This window comes from Peromyscus eremicus, chromosome 7 (assembly GCF_949786415.1).
Source record: "Peromyscus eremicus chromosome 7, PerEre_H2_v1, whole genome shotgun sequence".
NCBI classification, from domain to species: domain Eukaryota; kingdom Metazoa; phylum Chordata; class Mammalia; order Rodentia; family Cricetidae; genus Peromyscus; species Peromyscus eremicus.
This window is the reverse complement of record NC_081422.1, coordinates 101,729,161-101,755,560: the sequence shown is the minus strand read 5'-3', so window position 1 is coordinate 101,755,560 and position 26,400 is coordinate 101,729,161. Positions and strand designations below refer to the sequence as shown.

Genomic DNA, 26,400 nt, shown 5'->3' with positions numbered 1-26,400 from the left:
GTGGCGCACGCCTTTAATCCCAGCACTTGGGAGGCAGAGGCAGGCGGATCTCTGTGAGTTCGAGGCCAGCCTGGGCTACAAAGTGAGTTCCAGGAAAGGCGCAAAGCTACACAGAGAAACCCTGTCTCGAAAAACCAAAAAAAAAAAAAAAAAAAAAAAAAAAAAAAAAAAAAAGGCATGTGCAACCATTGCCCAGCTTAAATTTTTGTTTTACATGTCTGAATGTTTCATCTGCACATATGTCTGTATATCACATGGGTGCAGTGCCTACCGGAGCCAGAAGAGGGCTTTAGATTTCCTGAAACTGGAGTTACAGACAGTTGTTAGTAGTCATGTGACTGGGAACCAAACCCAGGGTCTCCAGAAGAGCAACAAATGGTCTTAACCATCTCTCCAGCCCCCAGTGGCTCTGTCTTGATAGAGACCACTACCAGAAAGGGCCTAAGGCTCAAAGTCAGTCCCCTCTGCACTAGAGGAACAGGTGGAGCTATGGGCTGGCCGGCCATCCCTGCCCATCTGTAAAGGGCTTACAGGAAATGCTGTTGGCACCCTCATCCTACTTCAGAAAAGGAGAAGCCCAGGCAAAGGGTGAGTAGCAAGGCTTCTTGGAACATGGTCGTTCCCAGGGTCTGCTTCATTTCTTTGAACCCACATAAATAGGAGCTCCCCACATTCACCCAGCCTCAGCCCATTAAAGTTATTAAAATGTATTGGAAGGCTCCAGGCAACTGCATTCAGAGCCCACTGTTCTGCTAGGGCTCTACCTAGGATAGGGTCTTTCCCAGCACTCTGGGGCCCTATGTTGCTACCCGACTTTTAAGGCCACCTCCACAGGACAGCAGGGTCCTCGTGACTATGGTCTCTTGGCTCTCCACTGAGGGACACAAGGGAAGGCTGGGCGTGTGGCTAGCTGGAAGTGGGTGAGGGGCTGCATTCCGACTTCGTGACCATTACCTTTGTCATCCTGGGGGTGGTGGGCTTCGAGCTGAGAAAGAGGGAGTGTGGACATGTGAACACAGGTGAATGTATGCCGACTTGGAACTGTGTACCCTTGTGAGCATGGGAGAGCGTATACCCACATGTACACATACCCACATGGTATCCGGGTCTTAATATTTGGCCAAACTTCTAAGGTGCTGGTGGATGGGGCTTTCTTCTGGGAGTTACTGAGCCCTGGCTCCTAGACACACAGGTCTCAATCCTTGCCACTGAGGCTTGGCCAAGTGGATTTTCCCGGCTAGGGCCCGCTTGGTTCCCACCCAGAGGTCCCCTCCTCCAATGTGACCTCAATCTGTCCACTGCTTTTCCTCTCTCCTGGCCTTCGTCCTAGCCTCTGATCATTTTGTTTTGTGTTATCTCATCACAGCAAACACCACAATGCGGAATAAATGAAAAGGTGACTCTGAGGACTCCTCTCCTTTCTGCCACCGACTAACATTGTTTGTGGTGCGTAGTGGGTGCCAGAGACGCAGGAAGGGTGAGTGGGATCAGGCCCCAACCTCACAGAACTCACAGTACGGTGTGTGTGTGTGTGTGTGTGTGTGTGTGTGTGTGTGTGTGTGTGTGCTTCCACTTATCTTAATGCCACCCCTCATCCCAGTCAGGCACGGTACAGCCAACAACAAAGAAACCTAGTGTGCTGACCCCAGGTGCCTCTGGAATCCCCACACACGACCTCCACAGCCCCAGGTGGTGGGGGGATGGGGTGGCAAGAGCCATTTGTTCATTTCTCAGAAAAGAAGCTCCAGATAGAGTGCTCAGAGTCAACCAAGACGGCAGGAGAAGGGTCCCTGCCCAACCCAGGCCTGCAGCTCCATACCTGTGCCCACCAGGGTAGGCAGCATTTACAGAACAGCCTGCAGCATCTGGTGGAGCCTGGGATCACACTGAAGCCAAGGTGCCAGCCCCGAAACCCTGCTCCCAGTAAAGGTGGGTGGAGCTGAGGGCACCATCCTGTGAATCCCAAATACCACCCCTGGACAAGCTAGACTGCGTTCCCAGGAGGACTGACCTGAATGTCTTATCCCCTCTGGTTGAAATACAAAACCCTGGATTCTCCCTTAGCTTTCAGGGGGCCCAGAGTCAACCTGTCTACTCAGTTAGGCCTGGTGCCTGATCCTGGCCCCAGCTTCTTATCTAATCCCTTTGCTCCGTTTTTATTATTCATATTGTATACAAAAAAAAAAAATTCTACATGTTGCCAAATGAACTGAGGAATAAACCCAATTAGACTGTCTTTCCTCCACCAGCCAGGCAGGAGAGGCTGCTTGGTGAAGTTGGACTGTGGGGCCCTGTGCCGAGCCACCACCCCGACTAGACAGGCAGGCCAGCATCTGGCAGGCACAGCCGTCTCCCTGGAAAACGAGATGCTTCTTATTGAGATAACGAATCGCTCCATTTAGATCCAAATTAACCTCCCCCAATTACCCCATTCTCTACCACATTTCACCAGATCGAAACCCCTTCTGCCTGTACAGTCGAGTGCCCAGCCCTCCCCAAGGCTGGGTCATGTGCAATCCAAAGCCCCGGCAGCCTCAGCCAGGCCAGCAGGCACCCTCCCCACAATGGGTCACGTTTTCTTTTCTTCCTTTCTTTTTTTGGGGTGGGGGTGGATGCAGCTGGTGCTCTAAGGAGTAGGAATTTTTATTTTATTTTTTTTTAGCTCGTTCTTTGAAATAAGGATGCAATATGGGATCAATTTTTGATGGCAGTGAAGTAAAAGGGGAAAATAGTAGCAATTTTCTCTTCTGAACATGCCCTATTTAATGGAAGGATGTCAAGGTGGAGTTTTATATGGAGGAGAGACCATGTGTTCCCAGGGACACACGGTCAATCAGAGATGCCGGGCACGATTTCAGCTTGAGGGTGGCTAGGAACCCCTCCCCATTCCCTAGGGTCTCCCATTAGGGGGTTACTAGGGGCCCAGATGTGGGGCAGGGGAAGGCTGAGCTTCTGTCCCCCCTTACCTGGCTCCACAATGGACCCTCCTTGCTTTGTGCCCTGCTGGTCTCAGTTTGCATCCGGATTCTAGAGCTGAGACCCCAGGGAATCTTGTGTTAATTAGGGTTATAAAATCCTGCCCAGATGCTGTCGCCTTTATGGTAAACCCAGGAAGCTGAGCTTTAGTTGGCCTGAGCTTCAGGGTAGGGGGTGGGAAGAGGGTAAGGAGGGGGAGGGGACTGGGTTGAATCCCTGGCTGGCAGGCCTAGGATAGTCAGCACACCCAGCCTATTGTCTGGAGGCTCTGGATGGGGAGACCGGGGCAAGCAAGGGGCTGTTCACGGAAGATACTGAGGGGAACCGCCACACCCCCACTCCACCAGTGTAAGAGATAATTCAGTGGATTCAGACTCTGTGTGTGTGCACTCACGGTGAGGTTCAGGTCCAGGGCAGAATGGACCAGCAGTCAGGGTTTCTACCCTGAAACCCACCCCCTAACTAAATTTACCAGAGTCCATTCAAGTCTGGGGTGCTCTCCAGCATCTGAATGGCACCATGGCCAATACTGGCCTATTCCCCCAGAGGTCTAGTCTCCTGTGGCCGTATATCTTTCAAGGCCTTCTTCCCTTTGCAGTAGGGGGCAGAAGTGGGGTAGGAGGAATACACTGCACAGGCAACACAATGCAGACATCAGATTCACAAAGCCACTCCAGGCTGTGTGACCTGAAACAGCACTCGGGCATACCGGACCCCCACAGGTCTGCACAGAGCTGTGGTTCCAAAGACACGGACTCCATAAACACACCTCAGCCGAGTTAAGCCCATCCAGAGGACAACTTTGGTGACACACAGGAAGAAGCGTGCTGGGTTCTTTCTATTGTGGCCCCCCCACCCGCCCTGCCACCCACGGACCCACTAAACACAAGCAGTTCCTATCCGCAATGTCACCTTCTAAAGTCTTTGCCATGAAGTCAAAGCTGCCACAAAAGGCCTTGCTCCCTCCCCCAGAGTACCTGCTACACAGAACAGACGTCAAGGGATGGGCAGGGCAGGCCCTGATCCAAAATGTCTGCAGATCCAAGGAGGGCATGTCGGGGCCCCTTGTCTGGGCACCTGCCCGTCAACAGACACCGCCCAAAGCCGGGCCTGCCACCTCCTTTGCTTCCTTGGCTGTGGCCGGGCCTCTGAAATAATTAGCAATTCTGCTCAACAAAACGCAGGCCCGATGGGATAATAAACTCCAACATCTGTCAGAAGAGCGAGCTCCTATGGAATTGCCAAGAGAAACATTTTTCTCCTCATTCAATTCACATTTAAATCGAAAACAACCCCGGCAAGTCTGCGCCAGGCCTGCGGCGCGGGGCTCCGGGAGCCCACAAGCTGTTCCTGGGCCTGCAAAGAGGCTCGGGCGAGTGGCGATCACTCACTCAAATTAACAAATCATTTTATTTAGAAATGAAGAGAATTTGTAAGTGACGGATGGCTTCAGGGCCACTGAGGAGAAAGGAAAGCCAGCCATTGGTCCCACACAAGGTAGGCAGCTCTCTGTCTGTCTCCCTAGCAGAAAGGTCTTCTGCGGAACACAGGAACCAGAACTCTCCATTTTCACAGCTGCCCAGTAAGACAGACAAGCTAGGAATCATATTGCCATTCTAAGGGGGTACACTGAGGGCCAGTAAATGCCCTGGGTCCTTAGTTGAACTTGATGGCTTGAAAAAGACACAGGTATCACTCTGAGGGTGCCTAGCCAGGGCGGGCTCTATCCCAAAAGGAGCCTCCTCCTCCTGCAATTCAACCTTCGGGCTGTAGGAAGTGCTATGCAGAGAGGCAGGAGCCTTGTGGGACTTCAAGGTTGGATTTGGAAATGGAAGAGCTTCGCCAGTATAATTATACTCCTGTTACAGGAGCTCCAGAGACTTAAGTTCTAGGCCTGGGGCTACAGTTAGACCATTTTTACATCGAAGGCTATCCACACTTGGATTGTCATGGGCCCTCTCATGTATGGGAACCTCTGAAGGCCAGCTACCAAATACCAAATAAAGACATACTGCTGGTAACAAGCTCCAGATCTTGCCAGACCCCTCCTTAGGGCTCTACCTGTCTCCATTATACCTCCCCTTAGGACCTGGGAAGTGCCTGTATATTAACATCAGGTCCCTCTTTCAGGCTCTCACAGGACTTAACTTCAAACAGGCACAGCGGCCTCCTATGGGAGGCAGGGGTATTTTTTTTTTTCCTTTTTAATCACAATGGTCTCAGAGCCCAGTAATTATTTCTTAAATAAACAAATGAATGGATGGATGTAAGGGCCTTGGCTGCCTAGACATGTGTGAGACAGGGGACACTGAATGTCTGTTTATTATGATACATTTTCATATCCTTATCCTTCTGCATGGACCATTCCTTCTGCCCAGAACGTTATTCCTCTCATTCCTCTCCAGTCACTTCCTGGGCCTCTTCAGCTTAGTCCCCCTCATTTTGCACCCTTGTCACTGTTACGGCTACAGCCCACTTTGAACCAATGCCCCATCCCCACCCCAGTGTTGGGAACTGAACACAGAACCTGATACATGCTAGGCATGCCCTTATACCACTGCTACAGCCCCAGCCTTGGACCAGATTTTCTCAAGTCAGCTGGGATCTGGTTCCTCTTTGCCCTTCCTTGGGCCTCGTTGGGCCTCTTGAGGTTGAGGGCATGACCCACCTTTGAGAGCTCCCTGGCTGGAAATGTCATGAGCTATTAAAACAAATCTAGAAGGTAGAGAGGGCTTGTGGAGGGCAAGAAGACAAGATGGGGCAAAAGGGTTGTGCCCTAAGAGAAAAGGTGTCCAGGAAGGCAGAAGGAATGCTGGGGCTGACGGTGAGGTCTGGGGCCTACCGGAAGTGGACACTGTAGGCACGGGTTTATCTGTATGTGTGCATGGTGCCCAAATCAAGTTCACCTGGAAACTTGTACAATGCCGTGTGGCTGCAGCAGGAACCTTGAAGGAGCAGAGCTGTGCCTTTTCTCATCTCTCCCAGCTCTCTGGACTTTCCTAGCATGCTTGGGGGGTTAACAAACGAGTAGAGCTTGGAGTAATGGGGTTCAGGGAAGACTGAAATACGCCACAGTGGGAGGAAGAACACTGCCATCTCTGGTTGGGGAATTAATGCCCCCCTCCCCCAAAGGAGCGCGAAGATGGCGGTGCTGGAAGAGGCAAGGCCGGACACACAGGCTCCTTTCCTACGACTCTGCCATCCCTGTAAAGGAAGCAGGTACTGCCTGGGGCTCAGCAGGGCTGGACCGCCAGCACAGGCACACAGTAGGTGCTCAACAAGTCTGATGCCTGGCCTCAATCCTGAGTCTGAGGTTCAGGGCTCCTCCTGTCCTCTGTCCTTTCTCCCTGCGCCACCTCTTCCTCCACAATCCCTTCTGTGGCCCCCTACCTTTTCTGTCTGTTTTCTTGTGCGTGGGTGGGGGTGAGGGCGGACCTGTCTTCCTCAATCCCTTCTCGGCCTTATTTTATTTATTTTTTTTGAGACAAGATCTCTTACTGAACCTCAAGCTGACCAATCTTCTAGACTGGTTAGCTAGCAAGCTCCAGTGATCCCCCTGTCTCCACCTTCCTAATGCTGGGATTACAGGTGTGTGCCACCATGCTGGGCCCTTTACAGGGGGGCCAGTGGCCTGAACTTAGGTCCTCACACTGGCACAGTAAGCATCTGGCCAACTGAGCTATCTTCCCAGCTCCTGTTCATTTTTTTTAATTGATAAATAAATAGCTCAGGCTATCCTCAAATTCACTATATAGCTGAGGATGACTCTGAACTTCTAATTGTCCTACTTCTCTACCTTTCAAGTTCTGGCACTGCAGGCATTTGCTGCCATGCTTGGTTTCTGCCTTTTCTAAATGGCCCACAGGTTTCTTTAACCCCCCATTCCTGTGGTGATAGTTCCCTTAACATTCACTTTCAGGCTAGCTGGGGTGGTCTCAGGGTCTAATAAGCAGGGGCCATGCAGGGTGTCTCAGGCGGGATGTCGAGGGCAGCCTAGACGGCGTGTGTGTGTGTGTGTGTGTGTGTGTGTGTGTGTGTGTGTGTGTGTGTTTCTAGCTGAGCCTCTATCATAGGCCCTTCTCTGGGGCCTCCTGGCTGTGTCTATTTCCAGGGCTTCAGGCTGGAGCAGGAGAGGGAGGTGCAAGGAAGGGATTGCCTAGAGGTATGCAATCCTTTGGTAAAGTCTCTGTTCCTCTCGTGGCTGGGGCCTGCCTGGCTTGAATTCTGAGTTTCTAGGCACGTAGGAGCTTACATGAGGATGGCCTCTACCTTGAGGGTGGAGAAATATAACCCACTGGGAGCATCTCAGGGTAGTACATAGGTGTCCCTGGCTAAATCCGTGAGTTTATGACACGGTGACTAGGGATATGGGTGGTGGAGACTCAATTCTATTTCCTGGGCTAGGGAGAGCTTTTGGTAGAGAGTATCTATACTCAAATTCTCTAGAGATGCGGCCCAGGAACTGCTTAGGAGTCAGCAGGCACAATTACGGTTTGACCCAACGAAGAACTTTTAAACAATTCGAATCGTGAAGCAGGGAGCCCAAGACATGGTGGCATCTCTCTCCAGAGTCGGCATAGATTAACAGGCCACTTGCCTGGGAGAAAGAGCCGTACTAGCCCCCTCCAGTTCTATAAATTAAAGATTCTGATTTGGTTCCCTGATGTCAAGGACCTGTATCTCCAGCATCCCTGGGGCCTTGATCTTGTGAGCCAAGATCTGACAATGTGCCTCTGAGCTCTGAGTTGGAATTTGACATGTGATGCTTCAGTGACCTAATTGGTGACCTTGAGACCCATGATACCAGCCCTGGGCTGTAACTTGCTTGGTAGGTTTTTCTTTAGCTTGCAACCCATGGACTCACATATGACCCTGAGGCCACCACATCTAACAGCACCCTCATAGAGAAGCAGGAGGCCCCTCTACTCAGGGAAGTCCTAGCCTGTTTAATGGGCACATGTTGTGTCCCCGAATGACTACGCAGGACGTAGTGGTGGCACACACAAGGCCCCCAGAAGCTCCACTTTGAACATGACATCCAGGTCCTTAGAAATTATTCCCCGGCAGAGCTGGGAAGCCACAGAGAGGGGTATCCTCCTTGGGGGTAGAGCCTGGTTCCCAGGATCCACCACTCAGACCCAGACAGGCCTGACTTCCACTCCTTGCCTTCGCCCATCCTGCCTTCTAAGAGGAAAATCACGGGGAAGTAAACCTTGAAGGGAGAAAGGAGAATGTTTTTAATTAAAAGTTTAAGAGAATTCACATCCCGAGGGAATCACAGCAAGAAAAGGCGGGGAGAGGAGGGGCTGGGGAGCAGAAAAGTAGGCCACGCCAGCTAAGGCTCCAAGCCCAGCTCTTCCAGTTGCCTCGTGCACTGCACGGCATCAGCAGGCTGGGCCCTGTGCAGTTCAGCCTCAGTTCTCCACCGAGGAATGGGGATACCGGGCTCAGCTCTCATGGCCAGCCTGGGACCGTTCTGAGTAAAAGTTTAGAGCTGGGCATGGTAGCACACATTAATAATACTAACACTCGGGAGACTGACGCAGAAAGAACATCAACTGGAGGCCAGCCCGGGTTACCTAGTAAGACCCTGTTTTAAAACAGAATCAACACAAAATCAACCAACCAATTGGCTTAAATTAGGGACCGCTCCCTCCGTCTAGCCCCAGACATTTCTGATCTCATGAAGATTAGGCTTGAGGCTCGGTTGGAGCTGTCACATGGCCAAGGCCTGGGGACACGCAACCCACTGTGAAGTTCTGCATGTATCTTGTCCCCTTGCCTGAGAACTTATCCATCACCTCTGCCTACTTATGTTGCACTTGCCTACTACACACTTGTCTATCACATGCTGGGTTGTGGGTGGCAACACCACCATGTACCTCACTGGTCTGAGCCCTGCGATTGGGCAATGCCTGAGTGTGAATAAAATGGGTGGAGACTCTTAGGAAGGGTCTGTGTAGTCTCTGTCTCCTGACATGGGAGGGCTCTAACGACTGATTTTCTTTTACTTACCAGGCTGGGGCTGGGATGGATTAAGGGGGTCGCTTCTTGTGGGGTCCTGTGTGGAGGAAATGGGGCCAAAGCTAACCTATGAGATGTTCCTGCACCCAGAAGTCTCTCTCTACCCCTTGCACCCTTTACCGGGAGAGGAAAAAGTGAAGGAGAAATATGACAGGCGCAGTAGTTTGCAAAATGAACTAATTACATGGTAGTCACGCAGGGAGATGAGATTAGCAGAGGAGTATTTGATAAAAGGAAGTCTGGTGTCCACATGAGTGGCAGCAAAAGGCCAATGTTCTTTGGAGATTGTGGAACTTGGTACTCCTGCTGAGACTTGGAGAATGGGGGCAGTGGTCCCCTGAATTAGACCATAGCCACAAATCTGGGTTGTCCCTACTGTCCCCAGACTGTGGCTTACCTGTTGGCCTCAACTCTCCTAAGTGGCTGGGACCCTGGAGCCTATCTAAAGGCTGGCTAGAAGCAGGGCTGCGGGGTCCCCAGCTCTGGGAGTCAGGGCTTCAGTAAGCTGCAGAGAGCTGACAGCTCTGCTCACCTGCAGGCAGGCGTGTGTGTGCGTGTGTGTGCGTGTGTGTGTGTGTGCGTGTGTGTGTGTGTGTGTGTGTGTGTGTGTGTGTGCGCGTGTGTGTGTCCACCGCAAAGTTACCCCAGCCCCCGGGCTTTGAGAGAGCCCATGCTTTCACTGGCCCTTGCCCGTGAGCATCCCTGCTACACTCCACAAGCTCAGGCTTGCCTCGCGACGAAGACGCACACGGCCATCTGAGGAAGGTGGGCGGGAGAGAGGCAGCAAGTGCTGCCCACTTCCTGACAATTCCTACGGATTCTTGGGGTGTGGCCTCACTCTGCAGCCCACCCCCATCCCATCTCTCCTGCCTCATACATGTCGGCACCAGGACGTGTCCTGGACTCCCACCTCTTCACCCCACTGCAGTCAGCCCACCCTGGCTGCCCCGTTGGATCCGGAGAACCCTCCCTTCTTCCACACTAGGCTGTAGGCCTTCAGGCCCTCTCCTGATACCCATGACGGCCTCTGTTTTCCCTCGAGTACCCCCACTTCCTGTGTCGGAGACCGGGTGGACCACTCACTGCAGAGCTCAGGCACCTAGCTCCGCCCGCTCTTTCCTCTTTCAGAATGTTTCCCCTGCTCTCGGAGGGGCAAATTCCTCCTTCTCTCTCACCTTGGTCTCAGTGCCACTTTTCTGTGCTTCCAAGCCACCGGGACACCTTTCCAGAGAACCTCAAAGTCAAGTGGAGAGAGCCACCTTGTCAGGCCCCCTCCAGAGGCCTCCACATCCACAGTTTGGCGGTGTCTCGCTCAGAGGGAATCCCTCAGCAAACCCACCAGGTGGACTCTTAGCACCTGTCTCGCAGGTAAGGCAACCAAGCAGAGAAACGCCCTGAGGCTGACATGACAGTGTGGTGGCTGTGACCTCACCTGTCTCTCTACCCAGGTGCCTTGTCCTGCCCCGGAGGACTGTGTTCCCAGTGAGTCGTTCTCTAAGGCACGTTTCTGGAAAACCTACTTCTTCACTGCTCTCGGGCCCTCCGTTCCCGCCTGTTTTTAAGAGCGAGCCTCAGCACTCTCCCCCATACAGTTCTCATTCCCACGGTCCGGTATGGACATCAGCTTCCCTGGTCCACGGCCTCCTGAAGTCATGGTGTCCCTTGCCTTGCTTCTGCCTTACTGGCTGTCTATTCTTCTGGTCACCTGCCTGATGCTTAGGCCTCTTTTAGGCTGCTGGACCTGGTGACTGGGGACACAGAGGAGGAGGGGGTTCTGGGGTTATAGGAGGTCAGAGGGACCCTGCACAAAGGGCTGGGGAACCCTGCACTTAGCCTCAAAGCCTTGAAGACTGCCTCTGCCTAGAAGTCCTGAGTTGTGTACGGGGGGACTTGCTTTCTCTGGTGCTAGCTGTCAGCCTTATCATACTTGGCATTCCTATGGACAAGGCGTGGGTTGTGGGTGAGGAGGTGTAGTTCACTGACCCTGAGCCTGCCAGGTAAGGGCTGAACCCCAGGTTCCTGGGAAGCTGGAGGGTTCAGCCTCATGTCTTCAGCGATCTCCGTAGCTCGGCTTCAGCTGGTGTTGACACAGCAAACATGGGATGACTCCCATTCGCTGAGGAACAGAGTGGGCAAACAGGGACGCTGTAACAAAGGGCCAGCCACCGTGACCAGCCTCCCAAACACCAGCTCCAAGGCCTGTGCCAGAAGGCAGGAAGCACTGCGGAACCCGCGGAGGTGCGAGTTGGGAATAGGGTTCTTTGTCAAGTCCTTGTAAGAGGGAGGGCTGACCGGGTGGGGCTGAAGGTCTACTTCTGGTCCCTGAACTTTGGTGTTTCCTCTGTGTTCTTCCTCCCATTCTCTCTCCCTTCCCAGGCTAAATCCTCCTCTTCCTAGGTCCCTCAGGCTTAGCCCCCAGTTCCACACATTGTGCCATGGTTCACAACATGGATCACAACCTTCAGCAGACTGTGCTCCCTGAGGTCTGTGCACACTGTCCCTGTCGCTGGTGACACAGCACAGTGCCTGCGCAGGACAGGCAAGTACTTAGTACTCACTAACAGAAGCTGAAGCAGGGGCACCTGAAACACCCAGAATCCTGTGACTTGATAAGCCAGTCACTACCCCTGTGTTACGTCATGTCATGACCCCGAGGTCAGCGTCACCAACTCCTGACCCAGTACTTTCTCCCACCGGCACCCGCTGTCCCCAGGGAGGTGCTGCCTATGGCAGAGCTTGAAGCGCAGAGACTATGTGAGAGTCTGCTCCTAGAGCATGCTTTGAGAGCGGACCATGCTTAAGGATGTGCACTGAGCATTCCAGAGATCAGGCCGTGAGTTCCGTCCTAGCTTCACCTCTGCCACCTCGCCTCTTCCCTGCAGTGGAAACCGAGGCACGTGAAATCTGCGCACGCTCCTTCCTAGGCCAGTGCTGGACTAGACATGGCTGAGCTCTCCCTCCTTTTCACCTCTGACAACGCCTCCTGTCTTCTAAGACTCAGTTTAAATTGCCACCTCCTCCAGGCTGTCGCCTTAGACTTCTCAGTTCCATGGTGGCGAATCTGCACACGGACAGCCCATAGGTTATTGTCTGTCTCCTTGAAATCGGGGGGCCCAGAGGGTCAGGATCACTGGCTGGCTCACGGCTACCCTCCCCAGCCCTCACACACAAGGATTTCAGAACAAAGGGCCACAAGCTATTAAAAGTCAATTAAATTTCTCACTTCTGTGATCTTAAATTAGTCTGGTCTGTCCCTGTGGCACCTGTGGGTCTTTCCCTCTGCCTCCTAGGATCTCTCCACTCGCCAGCTAGGACTCCCAACCCCCACCAGTCCCAGAAGAGTAGGCACAAGCAGAGGGGACTCTCCCCCTGAGTCTAGGCCCTGTCTGGGGAGTGGAGTACAGCGCTCCTCCTTGGGCGCAGGGACCATTTCCTCCATCTTGTTCGCCCTGCCCCTGAGTCAGGGCAATGCTGTTTCCTGGCCTAATACATCCCAGCCATCAGCCCTTCCCTCTGACCTTCTAGCATGGGGAGAACTCAGCTACAGGGTGTGAGTGTTTCATCTAGACCTTAGGGATGCGGCACCTCAACCATCAGCCTCTTCCTTTGATTAGCAGGTGCTGGGGAGTGGCGGCGGCCCTTCCGGGCCTTTTCCTCTGGAGATCCCAGGTGAAGAGCCTACCGCACAAAGACAACTTGAGACTAGAGGAGGCCAGCTCCAAAAAGACAACCTGGCATTTCTGGAGGCCCAGTAGGTTGGCATCAGCGGGGCAGGTAAAGATGAAGGAATGAGGAGACCCTGGGACCCCTTGGCTATGCCCCAGCCACACAATACCTGCACGGTCCCCCTAATGACCCAGGGGGACTAGCTCTTGGCTCCAGCATTACAGCCTGGAGTCCTCCAGAGCATCTCAGGCTCTCCTGGCCATCCAACCAGGATGCAGGTAGGAGAGGAGGGCTCCACACTCACGTCCACTGGGAACTGGGAACAGTGTGTCTTTCTCTTGCTCATGCTGACTGATTGACTCCAAGGACAAGGACACTTGGGTGTGTGGAGAATGGTCATCAACTTCTACACACATTCAGGCCACCTCCTCTGAGGACCCTTCCCTGACCTCTATCCTGAAATGGTGGGTGGCTTAGGAGAAACCTCATTGCTACCTGGGCTTCACCATTCCTGCCCCACCCTCCTTCTTCCTGGCCACACACATGAAAGGTGTTCCATAGATGCCCATTCACTAATCCAATGCATCCTTATCCCCAGGGGCCCCCAGGCGGCTCCTCTGGGTGGCACCTTGCCAGGAAGCAGCACTGTTTGGGTGAGGGGAGAATAATCAGCTCTAAACGCTGCAATCAGGGAGAAAGACTGCTCAGGCCCTTGGCGCCTACGCCTGCGCCTAATTGGCTCCACGTGTCTGCAGCTCCTTTCAAGAGCGGGAAAGTGGAAGGGTCAAGATCTCTTAATGTTCATAATGGAAGGGAGGCAGAAGCCACCGCCAGCCCCACATAAGCACCTTTTAATTGCTCAGAGAAGGGTGGGCGGAGGCACCGGGTGCTACAGACTCCCTTGCCTGTCAGCCCGCCATAACTGTGCCTGCTTTGAGCTTCCCGGAACCGGAGTCTGACCCCAGAAGCTGAGCTCCGGCAGAATCCGGAGCCACAGTCCAGCGTCCGTTCCACAGATTCTTACGAAGCTCCTACTGCAGGCCAGGCCTTGGCAGATGACTCGTGGCCTGGATTTCCCAGGACCAACCTATTTGTTGAACCCTCATCAATGAATGCACCACTGGACCCAGATGAGCTGGCTTCTAGCTGCCTCAGTACCCAGTCATTCCCTTTGCTGCCTCTTCCAGGCAGCCTTCCCTATTGCCCCTTCGGAAGAAAGGAATGTTTCTCTTGCTGAGGCTGCCCTATTCCCTCTGCACTGCCTGTGGGACGTCTGTTCATTACTGTCACATCGCTTGTGCCATCTGACCCGGAAACACTAGGCCATACTTGGAGACACAACCGTTAGAGTGGCATGCTCCTGGCATCTAGTTGTAGAGGGCAAGGATGCTACCAAACACCCTCCAGGGCCTGGAGCAGGCCCTGCAAGGATAGATCCAGTTCAAAGCGCCCGCCTCCGGAGCTGAGGGTGAGAGGTTCTGCCTGAGACGAGGCTTTGGAGAGGAAGCAGCAAATGAGTGGGAACTGGGAGGAACCTTCTTCTCCTGTCCCTGGCCTCTACCTCCTGCCCCTTCGAGCACCCAGCTCAGAGCTCCATTCCTAAACAGACCCGGCCACACCGCCAACATGCATCAGCTAATTGGGTTAAGTGGCCATTAGCAGGGCGGCTGCGCTCAGAAGGATTTTTAATTTTACTCTTTAAATGACGCTAATTCCGCAGAGGCCACTGATGGTGGGGGTGCTGCCCACTGGAGCCCCCAGATCCAAGGCCAGGGCTGTACTTCCCCCTGCCCCACCCATGTGAGCCTTGTGGGGGCCCCTGGGAGGGACACTCATTGTCTAAGAAAGAAAGTGAGGGAAGAGGGATTTGTCCAAGGTCACTAGGTCATCACAGGTCAAGGTCCTGTCAGAGGCAGCCAATGCCTCATCTTCTTTTTCCTTGGTCCTGTCCTTCTCTAGACAGCTAATGCTACATGGTCATAATGGTGGTACATATGAAGGTGCGGTCAGTTTGTATGGCCTGAGTTTCCAGGTTCTGGAGTCCCAGCCAGGCCTTACCGCTGCCGCTGGCTTGTCTGAGGTGGAAGGCAAAGGACTCCCTGGAGCAGGCTGTCGGTTTCCACCCTGATGTGCACAGTAATCTGCTTTGGCCTGGGTACCCTGTCCTGGGTGCCCTGACCCGGGTACTCCCATTCTCTGGCACTTAGCTCCCCAAGCCATCATGCCCTGAGTCTTGCCTATGGGCTTATCTCCCACTTTATCCAAGACCTCTTCTCTAAACCACACGGCAAAGGTGCCAGAGATGCGTGGCAAGCAGCATGCCCTTCAAGGACACTGTCCTTTATGATTGACAGCTCCTGGAGTTGTGAAGCTAGAGGTCCTGGGCAAGGAGGCTGCTCACGCCTTTAGTTTTTTTTTTTTTTTTTTTTTGTTTTTGTTTTTTTTGGTTTTTGGAGACAGGGTTTCTCTGTGTAGCTTTGCGCCTTTCCTGGAACTCACTTGGTAGCCCAAGCTGGCCTCGAACTCACAGAGATCCGCCTGGCTCTGCCTCCCGAGTGCTGGGATTAAAGGCGTGCGCCACCACCGCCCGGCTACGCCTTTAGTTTTATTTACGTTTCTGAGACATGGCCCCTTGATGCTGACAGTTGGTTTTGAACTCTTGAACTCAAGCCACCCTCTTACCCTAGCCTCCTGAGTAACTGGCACTGGAGGCACAGAGAAGGAAGTTAGGGACCGGGGAATGGTCTTGATGTGAACACGGCCCATCCTTCCCTGCTGCACCTTCGGGTTTATCACGTGGTTGGCCCTAAGTCAGTATTGGCGACAACACCGAAGGGGACGTAACAATGAATAAATGACCGTTCTGAGAAAGGGGTTGTGTGCCAAGTCCTCATTTGAGAGGATGGGGACACAACAATCGTGCTTCAAATCTGCCCCAGCTCTCATGGTGTACCATAGGAACTCAGGCACCTTCTTGTCCCTTCCGAGGCTCAAGGCCCTAAAAAGCCCTGGCTCAAAGGCCTCATCTCCTCGGTAGTTGAAGTTTCCAGACAGGGTTCCCTCTGCATGTCCAAAGCAGAGAGACTAGCATGATTCTTGAACCCGGGGACACTGCTTGCTTGTGTTTGCAAGGCCCTGAGCTGGCCTGCTTCTATCTGACCGGACTTCCGGTCAGGAAACATCTGACGGACCCTGATTGGACAATACAGTGAACTTGTGTCCTGCGGTGCTCAGCTCCCTCTTTGCAAGCCCCAAATAAGATTCAAGACCCGATCAAGGGTTTTCAATTGGATTACTGGGTGGGGTCCAGGGAGGAGGAACAACGGGATGGGGGACGGGGGTCAAGACCCCCCAGGCCCCTCCTCTCATTTGCACTCAGGCTGCACACAAATGTGGGAAGAAGAAAAGGACCAGAACTTGATTAAAAGCAAATTTAAAACATAACGAAGTTCAAAGCTTACTTTGAACAATTAGAACCAAGGGGTAGGCGGTCCTTCTGTCCTCTGGGGTGCAGGGTGAGCCTGCAACAGAAGGAGCTGCTGGGGTGGCAAGGGCTTTGCCTTAGTGCATGCCTCGGGACTGTGGGGAGCCCCAGGCCGGGCTCTGAGTCAGGAAGACCTGTGTTCAAACTCTGGTTCTCCTACGTCCTGGCCTGACACCTCCAAGCCTCAGCGTCCTCTAAGAGGAAGGGGCGAAGACTTCCTTTTGGGGTTGCTATGGGAATGATTTGTGATACACTGACCACATGGCAAGTGCCTTTTCCCATCATTCTTCCACTGAAAATCATTTTGGATTTGGCACTGACTGTGTACCAGGGAATAGGCTGGTACTGTCAACTCAGTGGAAAGGAAGCAGATATCTGTCCTGTCTGTCAGGCAGGGATGAGTATGTGGGGTACAGGATGAGAGTTGGACTAAGACTCCAAGCCCATGGCCACGCCCCAACCCCCTCTGCTATTAGGGTTGGTTGTTCCTGTGTTTCTGAGGAGGATGGCGGGGTCTGGGTTCTGGGAAGCTTTCACTGCCCCCATTCAGCGCAGCCCAGCCTCTACCAAGGTAACCCATCCTAAAGTCTGTGAGCAACACCTCCAAAGACTTGAACATGACCTTTTCCACATATCCCTGACGCCAACACTAATTTGGGCTGGCCAGCCAGATATGGTAGTATATGTTTGTAATCCCAGCTCAGGAGGCATGGGCATATGAGGCCAGCCTGGGCTACATACTGAAACCTTATCTAAAAAAAAGTTTGATCAAGACAGCCACATTCTGTAAACTGGGAGGGGCCAGGGAAACCAGGAAGCAGAGTGTAAACTCGGGGTCTGGAATGGGGGAAGGGCAAGGAGACAGAACAAGGTAAAATGGGACACATTTGGGAGAGGCAGTGGGATAGGTGTGGGGTGCTAGCTGGGTACGTGAGCACATGGTTTAATACAAGTCGAGAGAGACCTTTGGTCCCCACAGCTGAAAACTGGCTTTGCCCTTCTGTGGCAGTCTGTCTTCAGCTGACTTCCCTCATCTGTGACCAGGAGATCCAGAAGTCAGGTGAGACCAGGCTCTCTAGGCACAGCTCTAGGTTTGCTGGGTTCATAATTGTTGGGAGGTCTTAGAGCCCATTTTCCCTCGAGTCAGAAGGCCAGCCCCACCCTCTTCTCTGCACCTGGGTCACACTGTGAGGGACAGCAGGGGTCCAGCTCCTAGAAAAGGGAACTCCTTCTTTATCGGGGTCTAGATATGTGGGATCTAGGCTAGCTGCCTTGACTTGATCCTGGCCATAGTTGTGGATGGATGTGCGAATTTTTTAAAAATTGCTTTATAGAGATTTAATTGATATAGCAAATTCAGTCACATTAAACACGCATTTCAGTGGTTCTTGGTATAATTAGAGTCATGCAACTACCACCATAATCTAAATTTAGAATATTTTCATCACCACCAAAAAGAAACGCTGTATTCACCAGCCCTATCTTCTCCCCACTAGCCCTTGGCAACCAGTGAGCTAGCTTTCCATGTCTGTGAATTTGTCTTTCCCAGACATTTCACAGAAACAGGATCACAGAATAGGAAGAAGCAAAGTGCTAGAGAGGCCCACAGAAATCCACAAAGATACCCCCACAATAGACTGCTGGCAATGGTCGAGAGACAGCCCGAACTGACCTACTCTGGTGATAGGATGGCCAAACACCCTAATTGTCATGCTAGAAACCCCATCCAATGACTGAGGGAACTGGGTGGAGCTCCAGGAGTCCAATTAGCGAGAAAGAGGAGGGTTTATATGAGCGAGAATTGTTGAGACCAAGGTTGGATAAAGCACAGGGACAAATAGTCAAACGAATGGAAACACATGAACTATGAACCAATGGCTGAGGGGCCCCCAACTGGATCAGGTCCTCTGAATAGGTGAGACAGATTGGCTTGATCTGTTTGGGAGGCATCTAGGCAGTGGGACCGGGTCCTGTGCTCAGTGCATGAGTTGGCTGTTTGAAACCTGGGGCTTATGCAGGGACGCTTGGCTCAGCCTAGGAGGAGGGGACTGGACCTGCCTGGACTGAGTCTACCAGGTTGATCTCAGTCCGCGGGGGAGTCTTTGCCCTGGAGGAAGTGGGAATGGGGGGTGGCCTGGGGGAAAGGGGAGGGTGTGGGAGGGGGGAGAACAAGGGAATCCGTGGCTGATATGTAGAACTAAATTATATTATAAAATAAAAAATAATAATAAAAAAACCAGGATCACACGTGTGGCCTTTGTCACTGGCTTCTTTCACTTGGCATGATGTGTTTCAGCTCATCCATGTTGTAGGGCATATCAAGATTTCTTCCTTTTTTTAAAAAACCAGATATTGCTATCTTCTACATAGGCTGGGGGCAAATACAATGGTGCCACTGATCTAGGGTCAGAACGGATGCTTCTTGCCCATTTATGAAGGACTCTGTAGCTCCTGAGAGCCTCTTCCCGCCTGCTGTCCTTGGAGTGAGTAGGGGCCTGTTTGTTGTCAGGCTAGCCTGGCAGGCCTTACCACTTATGGAAACCCAGTGCTTGAGAGCTGCAACCTCTCTGAGTATAAACGGGGAGACTGAGGCCCGGAGCAGGCAGAGAAATATTTAAGGTCTAGGCAGAGCATGGACTCCAGCCTTCTCCACCTGTGGCTGCCTCTGTGTGACACCCTCCCCACCAGGTCCTGCAGCCCACCTAGGGGTACACTTTACCAACAAGTCACCGTTCTGACCCAGCACTCACTCCACCACCCACAGACAGACCAGGGGACCGGGAGGAATGAGGAAGCCCCAAGGCCCTGCAGGAGGGAGAGGCAGGACTGCCTAGGTCTGCCAGGTCACCTCACATGCCGCCAAACCCAATCACAACTGCCATGAGCGCCCACAGCGCTCCCTGTAGCTGTTGCTCCTGCTGAAATTCAGGGATCCAAGTGCTCTGTGACGGTGAGGGTTGGAACACTGCCTTCGGTCAAGGTCACTCCACCCAGCCTTCCTTTGATGTTCCCACGCTCCGGACACACTGGCCTACCTTCAGGGCCTGCACCTTCCTGTCCAGCAGGCTCTCAATGTCCCCTGCCACCTTCTCCACCAATTTCTGCGGTTCGTTCTCTTGGACTTCAAATAGGTTCCGATTGTCCTTGTAGATCTAGAAGGAAGCAGAGGTTAAGGGTGAGGCCTGAGTGGTCCATAACTCCCATGCCAGGGCCTCACACACTGTCACTGCATGCATAGCTCAGTTCAGCCCTTGTCCCTGTAGGACCCTAGCTTTGGCCCTCAACAAGCCTTCATGATCTCAGGGGAGGGGAACACGGAGCTTGTTTGCATCTGGGATGAAGGTCCAGGGGGGGCTAGTTGGTGGCCGGTATTGGTGGTTGATGGGTCCAAGTTTGCCTTGTCTGAGCCTCAGGGATCTCCTTTCAGGGGCCATGAATTGTATCCACTGTTAGTTCAAAGTGGTTATGAGCAGCACAGGGGAAGGGTAGGCTGGATGGGAAGCAGGAAGCAGGGTATGCGGCGAGGGAGACGGAGCTAGAAAGCATATATCATAAACCACATCCCGACATGAATACCTTCTCACACCCACACACGCACATACATGTGCATACCCACAAATGAATCTCTTACAGGTGCATGTGCATAGCTACTCCTCCACATAGCCCCAGGCAATGCGCTTCTTTTGCGGGTGCTGCCCTAGGCCATTTGCAGAAACTAGGGAGAGTTCTAGGAGCCCCTTGGGGGCCCCTCTGCCATTCAAGGCACAGAATATTGAGGGAGACCAGGCAGGAAGAGTTAATCTGCCCATTCCCCTCCTTAGGAGGTGGAGTCTGAGTACACATGCATGTAAATTGATGGTTAGCACGTGACGTGGCTTGACACTGCCATCTGTGTGCACATGCCAGCATGTGGGCTTTGGGGTGGGTGAGGTTAAGCCCTCTAGACACAGCCTGGAGCTGGTATGGGAGTCTCGGAGGCAGATTTCTGCAGGTGTCTTTGTTCGTGCTTGGGGTCTTGGGTATGTGCATGCATATGTATGCGTTATACACTAGTGAGGGTCTCCAAGCCTGACCTGGACTGTGCATCCATTCAAATGATTCCAGGAAGTTTGTACCAAGTTGGCTCCTCCGCCACTAGAGGTCAGAGGCCCAGCTACCACGGCAGAGCCTTGCCACCAGGCTGTGCAGAAGTGGGGGCATGTGGAGACAGAGAGGACTGGCGGTGAGGGGCAATAAGGAGGTGACAGAGGCGCCTGATGAGAGACGGACAGGCAGGGTGTGATAAGGTCGGAGACTGACAGAAAAGGTGTAGAGATAAGGACTCTGTCATCTGACAAGACGATGGGCTGGGGGCTGGGGGCTGTAGAGCCTTAGCCTAGCTGCCTGCCCAGTGCCTGGCAGCCCACGGGTTACAGCAGCACGCAAAGCAGGCTCAGGCAATCCTCTCCTCCTGCTGCCATCCCCCATTCCTTTCAGCTTTTCTTTTCTTTTTGTCCTTCTCTTAGAACAAAATAATTTGTGGTGAAGTCGCTCCTTCCTACGGAGCTGTGGCAATTAGGGGGTGAACGGCAGAGCCTGTTTGTACAGCCAGAGAGGGCTGAGGCTCTGAGTGGACACCAGGGCAGGTTGTCCCATAGAATCCAGGCTCAGCCTCTGGACTAAGGTCCTCAGATGGTCCTCTGTGATGGAGGCAAAGGAAAGGAAGAATCAGAACCCATGGGTTGCAGAGAAATGCAGGGAGCCGGTATCCTACTGAGAGTCAGACAGAAGAGCACAATTCTGGACACAGGACTGAGTGGCGAAGGCAGGCTCCATATCTTTTCTGACCCATCCTTCTCAGGTCTGGAGGTTTAAAACACATCCTCCGCCTCCTTGCTTTGGACCATGGTCTGGTTGTGCAGCAGCCATGATCTGGGCTACACAGTCGAAGCAGCACCCAGCCTATTTGTGCCAGCAGGGGGCGCAGCTGCCCGGCTTCATCAGGGCCAAGGGATGAAGTTCCTTTACATTAGATTCACTTGTCAAGGTCATTCCCAGGCTCTGAGGCTGCGCCATGCTGGTTTCCTGACATGTCTTCTGGAAACATCTGGGAACCCCTTTCCTAGGCTTACAACACACTTTGAAGCCTCTGTGGCTACTGGGTTGGGACCAGCAGAACGAGGAGATCTAGTGTCAGGGCTATACCTCAGGGTCCCAACAGGTGACACAAAGCTTGGAGGCTGAGGTTCTTCCAGAAATGAGTGTTCGATTTTATACATACATACATACATACATACACACACACACACACATACACACACGCACACACACACACACACACATACATACATACACCTGGGAGTCCTTACAAGCCAATGAACAGCACAGTTCATGTCCTTGGAAACCTGCACTGTGTCACCACGGCTACTGCTTAAGATCACCAAGGCTGAGGAGGTAATCTCAGTCCCCTCCCTGCCTCCACTCTTCTGCTAGACATGCCCGCTGAGATCTGTCCAAAGCCATCAGCTTTCATTCCTGAGTAGCCAACCTCCTTCTGAGTTTTGCCCAAGTCCAGCCCCACACCCTCGAGTCCCTCCCTCAGCCACCCGGTCTTTTTCCCTAACACCTCAATCTCAGCCCTGGAGGTGATAACAGAGGAGTCCAGACACCAGGGAGCCACTGATAGCACACAGCGACAGTTAGCTCTTTTGCTGTCCCCGCAAGCACCCCGCCTGTGTGCAGAGGACACTGAACAAAGGCATATGCCCAATTCTGTGCTTAAGAGCAGAGCTTTGGGACCTAGGTTTCACCCCTCCACCTTTGCCTGTGTGAGCTCCCAGAGCCCTGCATGCCTCTACCAGGCCTTCTTCCTGTTCTACCTCTACCGAAGGACCTACGATGGTGTCCTTCTGCTGGCCCCCGGTGCCTGCATTTGAGCCTCTCTGGACTATTGCTAGCAGACCTTGCCATGCTATCCCGGCCACTCTGTCTTCTCATGTGCTCTAAGTCCTGTCTAGAATGAGGAAGTGGATTGTAAGGAGTTTCTGGTGTACTGAAGACAGAATCCTAGTGGCCACTCAAGCTGTCAGGCCAGCCAGTCCCCAATCCCAAATGAACCCCTGATATGCAGCAGCTCCTGAACAGCAGACCTCTGATGTCTCATACTTTCAACATTCCTTTGGACCTGTTCCAGCTGCTCTGTTCCCTGGAAGGGCCCTGAGCTCAGCCCTGAGCCCAAGGGAGATACAAATGGCACAGTTCAGCAGGTGCCCTTCCCCAGAAGGAAAGTCATCTCCACATTGACATGGGCCAGGACGCTGCTTTCCAGCATGGACCCAGGAGGAAGCCCAGAGAAAGTGCAATGCCTGGACCCTGCCAAGGGCTAGCTCCCCACCAACCCCAACCCCTAGCCTTGGGACCAGCTGGGACATGGCAGAAAGGCCAGAACACAGGGTACAAGGCCTCAACCACAGCAGGACTACACGCCTGCTCGTTTCCTTGGCCCAGAGAGTTATTTGGAAAAACCACAGTTCCCACAGCAATGCTGCCTCAGCGGTCCTCACCTTTAACCACAGAGATGGTCTGAGGTGAACAAAGGGGCCAGTGAGGTCACAGGCTGCTGCAGCTCTTCAGCCATCCATGGTAGTGGAGCAAGAGGCAGGGACTTCATCCCGGGGAGTGGAGGGGGAAGGAAGGTGCTGGGATGGGGATGCAGACAGAGCCATGTAGGCACATGGCAGAGGGCCAGAGGAACATGGCCTTGCAGGGGTGGCTAAGGCAGAAGGGACAATGTAGGAGGCTGTATGGAGTCCCTCGTTCTACATATCATGGACTTCTATCATGTACTTCCAGTCACTAGTTTTTAAAAATGTGTTTGTATGATGGGCAAGTGTGTACAAGTGGAGGTCAGAGGTCAACATCAGGTGGCATCTTCAATTGTTCTCCACCTTATTTTGGGAGGGGGGCAGGGTCTCACTGAATCTGGAGCTCACTGCTCTGGCTAAATTGGTTAGCCAGCCAGTCCCAGGGCTCCCCTGTCTCTCCAGTGTCCCAGTGTTTATAAAGGTGCTAGAGTTTAACCTCACATCCTCATGCTTATGTGGCAGGCTTTTTACCAACTGAGTTGTCTTCCCAGTCCCTACCTATAGTAGTGACTCAGTAGGGTGCCTTTCCACCTTTAGGGTACACATACTAGCTCTGCAGTCCCTTTGGGGGCCCCAAACCCTCTGCCCAGCCTCCTGCTTTCTGGGAACAGCCTTTCATAGACAAGCAGTGAGCCTGAAGGATGTCTGCGGAGCAGCAACCTTGGACGGGAAACCTGAACACTTGCAGGGCAGAAGGAGCCAGCCTCCTCCGCAGACGCTAGGAACATTCAAAAAGCTACCAGAGGTAGCCAGGCGGTGGTGGTGCACGCCTTTAGTCCCAGCACTCGAGAGGCAGAGCCAGGCGGATCTCTGTGAGTTTGAGGCCAGCCTGGGCTACCAAGTGAGTTCCAGGAAAGGTGAAAAGTTACACAGAGAAACCCTGTCTTGAAAAACCAAAAAGAAAAAAAAAAAAGCTACCAGAGGAGAAAAAAAGACCTCAGGACAAGTGGCATGGATGGACTCCATCAGAGGCATTTTACAAAGTCCTAGAAAGCCAGCAACAGTGGGGCCCAGACCTGAGCCTGGGTGAGAAGGTTGAGAAGGGAGAGGGAGGAGGGAAGAGAGAGAAAAGGTGGGGAGGCCAGAAATAGTCCCATTGGCTTACCCGGGGCAGGTGCTTTACATACTCGGCCTCACTGATCCTTGATGGCTCAGGAAGACAGTCCATTCTTGTCATCCCCATTTAACAGGCAAAGACGCTGTGTGCTAGAGAGGTGAGGTCCCACAGCAGAGCTTGAATCTGAACAGGGCCTGTCTGATGCAAAGCCCTTGCCTTAGGGTACTTTGTAGTTCTGCCCTGTGCATCTGTCTCTAAACTTGAAGGTAAGACTTTTCAGAAAGGGGCATAAGGGTTTGAAGGGATGAGCTGGGAGTTGACCAACCAGAAAGGCGCTTGGGGCAGATGCGATGATGCTGAAGAGCTGGGGGCCAGTGGGGAGGCAGCCATTCCAGAAGGGAGGGGGTGGAGGACCGGCAGAACCAGCTAGATCCTCTAACCAAGCACATAACCCTGGGAGTGAAAACAGGCACACTCTCGAGGCTTCTCTCCGCAGTGAAGGTGAACGGGCCCTAATCTCTGGAAAATTAAATCAGAAAGAAAATGGAACAAGAAAGATTTGATGCAGGCTTGCCTGCATCTGTTTGCCTCCTCCTCAAAGGCCCAGGCTCAGCGTGGGGCCCAGAGAGGTGCCCCAGCATCTGAGTCTGGTATCCCCGGTAAGCAGCCGCACTCTAAACCCCCTTTTACCACACCTCTTGGTGTCTGCTCCTTTGTCTGACAAAGAACAGCCAAGGTGGGTGTCTTAACTACCGGGTCTTTCATGCTGCCAGGCTCCTAATGGGGAGGGGCACAAGTGGACTCAATGGCAGACTAGACCTCCTGGGGAAGAGGCTCCTGGGGTCTGGCACTGATGATGGGTATCCACTGCTAGACTGGGCTGTGCTAGAGATTAAGGAAGCCACACCTGAGGGTCGTTGGTAGCTCAAGGCCAGCAAGGAGGTAAGGAGAGTGGAGGACAGTAGTGACCAACTCAAGATCCCCTAAGGCAGGCAGAGTGGAGCTAGTGTGAGGCCCCAGCCTCGCCTCCGGTAGGCTGCTCAACCAGGCTCCTATCTTCATCAAGGGTCATGACACACCACTAACCATCCTTGAAGACAGGAAGAGGGATGCAAGGCTAGGCAACTGGAGTTCTTTCCCTTTTAAGCACCTAGGATATGGGGCTGGGGAGATGGCTCAGCATTTAAGAACACTAGCTGCTCTTCCAGAGGACCCAGGATCAATTCCCAGCACCCACATGGCAGCTCACAACTGTCTGTAACTCCAGTTCCAGGGGATCTGACACCCTCAGACAGATATACATACAGGCAAAACACCATAAAAAGAAATAAAAATTAAACACGCAGGATAGATCTGGCGCAGGCCCTGCCTTGTTGGGACTTAGAGGGTGTCCCACACTAGGTACACAGAACCCCTGACGCAGGATGCTCTGCACTAGGTTGTGTTTGTGATTGAGAACCCCCCAGGCAGCTTCACTTGCCAGGGACAGAACTCACAGGAGGGCAAGGGCAAGGTGACACGAGAGCCCTGAGAACACAGTCAGTGCCTGGGTACCAGCGTGTGCCACTCAGTTCCAGGCCTCCTTACCTGCTCACATCTGTCAACTGCCATCATTCCGGGGTGCGTCAGCTATATATGGTACATTTTCACAATCAGGGTTTGTATACTGTTGTCACACTGTTAATAATTCACCTTCATATTGAGAACACCCTGTCTAGAGGGGATCACAGACAGCTGTAGCCAGGCCAGTACAATCCAGTCTTGCATAAGGTATGAGAGAGGACTTTCCTCAGTAGGTGAGGACATGGCCCTCTTGCGTTGAGAGCACTACCTTTCTTGGCCCTGCCCTACCTACACAGCCCACATTCCCGGGGGGCACTCCACATTTGTGACATCTCCCTGGCTTGGGCCCTCAGAGGAAGCCTGTAAGAGCTTTAGAAGGGCAGGCTTCCCCATCCCCTTCACAAAACCCAGGGAGGGGGGATAAAGTCCCTCCCAACCACCCCCAGCAACGCCTCCCTGTTTTTAAAGTTAAAGTTTAGTTGACTGTCATCCATTACTGCAATTAGTACATTATGTCTAATTATGCAATTAGTGTAAAAAGTGCACTTGCCGCTGAGAATGGGAAATTACGCTGCCTCGTTACGCTGTAAAATCCATGTCATAAAAAGGCTCAATCTCTTGTTTTTCAAAAGACACAAAACCCAACACAAAACAATAAACCAAAAAAATCTTCCTAGCCAGGCTGGGGCCAGTTTGAGACAACTTCCCCACAGTGGCTCTAGGAAGGTCCCTCTCCCTGTAAGTCCTGCCCTACATACACTCAGAGGAAGCAGAGAGCGTTCCTGGGTGTGGCCCTGCCTTGCTCCTCCGAAACTTGGGCTTCTAAATGGACTTTTTATTTATTCAGTTTGTGTTCTGAGACAGATCCTTGCTCCTTTGTAGCACACACCGCCCTCTAACTCATGATCTTCTTGTCTTAGCCTCCCAAGAGCTGTAATCATGGGCGGTCACCACCACATCTGCCCCACACTGACTTTAAAGCCTTGGTAAACTTGACTGTCTCTACT

The 26,400-nt window shown here is 52.8% G+C and overlaps 1 protein-coding gene across 6 annotated transcripts in view; it reads right to left on the bottom strand.

Annotated features, from left to right (window-relative positions):
* The window catches only part of Cacna2d2 (calcium voltage-gated channel auxiliary subunit alpha2delta 2), a 135,949-nt gene that overhangs the window by 50,621 nt on the left and 58,928 nt on the right, over nt 1–26,400 (bottom strand). For all 6 annotated transcript variants that reach the window (XM_059268570.1, XM_059268573.1, XM_059268569.1 and 3 more), the window contains exon 3: nt 19,186–19,302. In XM_059268570.1, the coding sequence (XP_059124553.1) occupies nt 19,186–19,302 (117 nt within the window). The remainder of the gene's footprint in view (nt 1–19,185; nt 19,303–26,400) is intronic.